This window comes from Cucurbita moschata, unplaced genomic scaffold, assembly GCF_002738365.1.
Source record: "Cucurbita moschata cultivar Rifu unplaced genomic scaffold, Cmos_1.0 Cmo_Scf00021, whole genome shotgun sequence".
Taxonomy (NCBI): domain Eukaryota; kingdom Viridiplantae; phylum Streptophyta; class Magnoliopsida; order Cucurbitales; family Cucurbitaceae; genus Cucurbita; species Cucurbita moschata.
In genome coordinates, this window is record NW_019268537.1 from 1,256,290 (window position 1) to 1,262,289 (window position 6,000).

A 6,000-nucleotide genomic window follows, 5' to 3' on the forward strand; every position below is an offset into this window, starting at 1 on the left:
TTTATTAAAATAGTAGAGATATCGGTTATTCTTTTATAATACGTTAGAGTGAAGATTTAAGTTTTGGATATTCTTATCTATTTAATTAAAATGAATATTTTATAAATTTAACTAAATATTAAATTAAAAATTGAATATTTTTTTGAATATTACATCATTATTGTGTGAAATTTAAATAAAAGAAATATGGATATATACAATCTAGATTTTGTAGTTATTTTATGATATGAAGTGTGGGGTTGTTTTGTTTGTAGGCTTTTCATTCAATGAATTTATTTAATTATATGTCTTTTTTTAATTTATTTAGAAAAATCCTAATAAATCTCTCTTCCATATATTAATATACAAAAAGCGAAATTTCAACTTCCAATACTTCATTATTTGAGATATAATTATATTACTCTGACTAATTTAATAATATTTAAATACTTATTACAATTTTTAAAAGTACTTAGGTGATTTTATAATATGGTTTTGAGTATTTTATTTGTGGAATATTACGTGATTTGTTGTTTAGTAGAGAATCCTTTAATTTAATTTTACGAGACAAAAATAAATAAATAAATAAGCGATTGTGTCTCGTGTATATATATATATATATTGTAATGGTCCAGATCAACCGCTAGCAAATATTGTCATCTTTGGGATTTTCTTTTCGGGCTTCCCTTCAAGGCTTTAAAACGTGCTAAGAGAAGGTTTTCACATCCTTGTAAAGGATGTTTTGTTCTCCTCCCCAACCAATGTGGAACATCACAATCCACATCCCTTTAGGGCTCAACGTCATCGCTGACACTCTTTTCTTCTTCCAATCGATGTGGGACCGCCACCAAATCTACCCCCTTTAAAGCCCAACTCCCTTAGTGGCACACTGCCTCGTGTCTATCCCTTTTGGGTAATAGCGAGAAGGTTGGCACATCGTCCAATATTTGGCTTTGATACCATTAATTGTGATGTCCTATATTGGTTGGGGAAGAGAACAAAACACCCTTTGTAAGGGTGTGGAAACCTTCTCTTGCATACGCATTTTAAAGCCTTGAGGGAAGCTCGAAGAGGGAAAATCCAAAAAAGGCAATATCTGCTAGGATTGATCTGGGCGGTTACAAACTAACATGAAGGGTTATTCAGATATTTAAAAACTAAAATAGAATTTTGATTTAAATAAATTAAAAGGGACATAAATATTTTAATTAAATAAAATAAACGTTCGAAATTACATCAACGGAAATGACAAAGCTAATGTATATGCACGTGGATAGCATTGAAGCCTAAAATTTAATATGGTACAATGAACATTTATTATTATTATTATTATTAAAAGTTAAAAATTAATTTTCCATTAATATGATTAAATAAATAAAGAAAAGAGTTTAAAATCAAAGAAAACACGCATCTGTGGGTCCCAGAAGGTAGAAAATCAAACGGCGGTGATTCATTTCGTCGTCACTCAGATGCATGCACGCGCCGCCCTCCAGAAACGCTTTTTCCATTTTATTTTTTAATTTTAGATAATCAGAGGTCCTCACGCCTATATAAACCCCCACCCACCACAACTTCTCCGCCTCCGTTAACTTCGATCCAGAATTCCAAAAAATCCAAAATCGCCGCCTTCATCGGATTCTTGTCGCACTCAACGCCGCCGCTCAGGGACATGATACAATCTCCTGCCGCCGGAAAATAGCTATGGTACGTTGCTTCAATTTAGTGTCCATTTTCGTCCTCGCCGCCGTTGCGGTCTCGATGGTAGTTCTGCCCTTGGTTCTTCCGCCGCTGCCTCCCCCTCCGATTGTGCTTCTCTTCTTTCCGGTTGGACTCATGGCGGCGCTCCTCATCCTCGCCTTTTCTCCCTCCGATGTCGGCGTCGATAATTTCGATTTATGACGGAAATTTTAGTAACATTGTGCCTTCCGGCGGCCGGCCGGGGTTTTTTTTTTTTTTTTTGAAGCTAATTTCAAGAGTTATTTACTATATTCGATGTAGAAAATGAAGGTCAAAAGAAATGTAAAAATAATGAAAATAATTTTTTTATTACTATTCTGAGTTTTTTGGTAATGCTTTTATTTTCTTCTTGGTGTTTATATTTAGTTGGTGTGTAATAAAATTCCAAATCTTTACTTTTATATTAAATAGAAAATGGATCATTTTAAAATTTTATTATGACTTAATTTAAATTATAAATTCAATTGGAGATAAAATTTATTTACTTTAAAATTATTTACATTGATTTATTGACGTATCTTTCTTTATTAATTAAAGGCGTTATATGTTATATTTAAGTATTAATTTCATATTTAAATTTTTGTAACGCGCGTGTACATAAGTGGAAGAAGGCACGTGGAAAAAGTATTGTGGTGGAAAAAAGAGATCTATACAGGTCTCTCGGAACAAATTTTTATTGACTATTGACATTTACGACAGCTATATCACTGCTTAAATTTATATATATTTATTCTTTTGCATAAATACCTTTAGAAAGGTTTTTTTTTTTATTTACAAAAATGAATATTTTTAAAGGGTAATATATTCTCTAATCATAGTATATAATTATTCGGAAGAAATTTATAAATTTGTCCACTTTTTGGTACGGTATTGAATTAAATTTTTTATTACATGATGGAAGTGATATTTTATATATCTAAAAGTAGCTAAACTAAAAATCGAAACAGAAAAAAATGTGGCAAATAAGAGTTGAGAAATATATATTATCTAATTATAGTATATCGTTAATGGGAAGAAATTTCTAAACTTGCCCACTTTTTACCACGGTATTAAATTTATATTTATATATATGATGTGATGGACGTGACATTATTATATATCTAACCACATAAAGATTGTTTTAACTAATTTTAAAATTAAAATTTTAATCTGAATAATAAAGTTTAAAATATTTTTAATACCATTTCTTCCTCTCTTTTACTATTAATTATTTCTTAATCATATCATGTGAAAATTGATGTGATGTCACCCAAATTTTGTGGGCTTTCCATTGGGTCGATAAGCAAATTTTAATGGGCCGACGGCCCATTTTTTCTTTAATATGTTGTTTAATATATATATATATATTTTATTTCCTTGAAATTATGTTTATTAATTTTAGAGTTCAAAAATTATAGATTTGAGATTAAATTATCATAATTACTAAAATTAGTTATATGATCGAGTCCAAAGCTGGTAGAGACCTAAGGCCCGTCGATAAGGCTCCAGTTATAAGATCGAGTTAAGATTAGGGCAGAATTGGTCGAAGGCTGAAAAAGGACAATCAAATCCAAATGGACTGTTGATGCAATCGTTTTCCTTTACCTACAACATACCAAGAACCCTAACGAGATTCTCGATAAACTCTAATCTAGTCTAAGCTATTTACAAACCCGATACTCACTTGGACATGAAAGTATAGGTAGTTTAGTGACAAGTGAGCTAAGCCAATTCGTTCTTACGTCGCCTAAGGTCAAGCAACGTAGGCTCAAGCCTCTGGCCTTGGTTTAAGAAGAAGGTTTTAAAAAACGAGGGCAAAGAGAGATTTTGAAAGAGACGTTATATATGCAAGTAAGAGAGTAACAACAATGGCTCACAGTATATAACTTTTGGTACGGAGAAGTTGACAACTAATCCTACCCCTATAGTATATCCTAAGTCATTTCATGTCTGTCAGGCCTACATGATCTTTCTGAAATATCATTCTTTTTAGAAATACAAAAGTAAAACACACATAAAGGGTTTGGCTTATCATGGGCAAACACGCCTTGGACGAGCATGACCGTGACACTTAGCACCACATTAGTGCACCATTCACATTTGACCGAAGATCGTTCAATTTCTACTTTCATACAAACTCACAGTAGATCGAATTTCAACATCAATAACATCAAACGAGTAGTAAAAAAGCGATATTTTTATACGCGAAATGAAAGAGAAAGTTACATTGATTGAGATTAATAGGAGTTATATGTTACTATGAGATTGATATGATTTTTATTATTGGATGAATAAAAATTGAAGTCAAGTTCTACCAATCCTTGGTGAAGAATCTATAGGGTTGGTAGCAGATGCAAAGAGCTTAGCAATCTCCAATTGAGTATTTGCAATGATCTGTGTTCTTTTGAGATCCATTTCACCTCTTTTAGCCTCTGCTTCAGCTCTCATCTTTTCAATATCCTTTATCATCTCCATTCGAGCTTGCTCCGATCGCACCACGACCTCGGCCAACCACCGTATGCTCCCGGCGATCTGCTCCAACGAATCCTCGGCCGACAGCCTCGTCGACTTATTCTTCTTCTTGGTGTTCTTCATTTTTGTTTGTTGTTTAGGCCTCATGGATACCTTGTCTTTGTCACTGTATACTATTGCTGGTGTGCTACTGTCTGTCTCTATGACCATCTTCTTACTCTTCTCTGATAACTCATCTGATTCATCTCTTCTTCCATTATCAACCCCATCCTCCTGCAATCATTTTTACTTTTCTACTTTAATTCTTCAACAAAAACGCTCAAATCAACCACAACTCGTGTACAAATTCGATAAAGAAATTAAAGTCTCATGGATAACCATTCGATAAAGATGTTCAAAACATTCGATGACTTCAAAAATCAAATCTCTGCCCAATTCATCTGCCTAGGATGGTCATGAATTTATTTGGGTTAAGTTGAATTCAAATAAATAAAAATTTTATGGATGGGGTTGGTTAAACCAAATCAATTCAAATTTATTATTAATTATAAAAATACAACTATATACATAGTTTTTGTTTTATTTAATTATATAATTATTTTTTATTATATATTATTGGATCGCTCTTAAAAATAATTTTTAATAAATTAAATAAATAATTTGAATTAGATCCTTGATTTAATAAATTTGAGTTCAAATTATTAAATTAAAGGTAAAAAAAAGTTTGCTGATTTAATTTGAAATCTTACTAAAATTTCAAATAATTTATTGACTAAAAAAATTAAAAAGAGAATAAAACGGGAATTAAGGGAAGTTGATACCTTAGGATTAATCCGATCACCACCATTGGACCCATGGGAGTTTTGCGCCGGCAGAAACGGCGGTGGAGCGGGAGGTGGTGGGGGAGGATCCAGAAGAATGACCGGCGTCGGAGGCGGCGGTGGTGGGGTGAGGGTGTTTCCCCGGAGCAAGAGATGAAGGCGGTGGTACAAGGGCCAGGAGGAGGCGGCGGAGGCGGATTCAGAGCGGTACCTTTTTTTCATGGACTCAATTTTATTCTTGCACTGGGTTTGAGTTTTGGGGGATTTGGTAAAATCAGCCCTTGAAGAGACATGGCGGGCCACGTCTTCCCAATCATGACCCTTCAATTTGGCTCTGTTTCTAAGGACCCATTTGGATTCATAAGCCTCCAGCAGGGTGGACACTGCGCCTTCGCTCCATTCGTCTCGTTTCAGCCGGTCCCCGGCGCCGGTGGTGGAAGCAGGGGGTTTTTTGGGAGATGGGGTTTCGGCGGCGGCGTCGATGGCGGAGGGGAGGTGGTGGTGGTGGTGGTTAAATAGAAGAGAAGGGGAGGTGGTTTCTGAGTTGAGTGGGGATGAAGGAGTGGGTTTGATCTCCATGGGAGTGAGAGATAGGGGGAAGAGAAAATTGAAGGGTTTAAAGTTTTAAAGTTACAAAGTTGCAAGCTTTATTGTTAGTTAGCTGCTAACATCTTCAAACATTGAAACCACTAGCATTGTAGTGAGAGAAAGAGAATACCCTTGGTAGTGGGCAACCATAGAGACAAAGAAGAGGGTTTCAGTGAATTCCCGAGACGCAAAGTTTATGATAAAAAGAAGCCCTAAAACTTCATAGTGTTCATGATTAAAGGTTTAAAAGTTGGAATCTTTTTGAGTCAATAATTTTGACAAATTATGAACGACGGTAAACGTGTTCGGGTTTGGTTTGGATTGGAATCTAAAATATTTGAAAAAATAAGATGAGAAAGAGACATGGAACCCACTAGCATTTGGGAGGGGAGAAGGCAATAAAGGGTAAGTGGGCAACCCAAGG

The 6,000-nt window shown here is 34.5% G+C and overlaps 1 protein-coding gene across 1 annotated transcript; it reads right to left on the minus strand.

Annotated features, from left to right (window-relative positions):
- Positions 1–3,874: 3,874 nt before the first annotated feature.
- Positions 3,875–5,729, minus strand: LOC111458889 (trihelix transcription factor ASIL2). The gene is made up of 2 exons (XM_023101744.1): positions 4,989–5,729; positions 3,875–4,440 (listed from the first exon to the last, which is right to left on the minus strand). Exons 1-2 carry the CDS (start codon positions 5,565–5,567, stop codon positions 4,000–4,002), a joined length of 1,020 nt encoding a protein of 339 aa, XP_022957512.1. The 5' UTR covers positions 5,568–5,729; the 3' UTR covers positions 3,875–3,999.
- Positions 5,730–6,000: the final 271 nt, after the last annotated feature.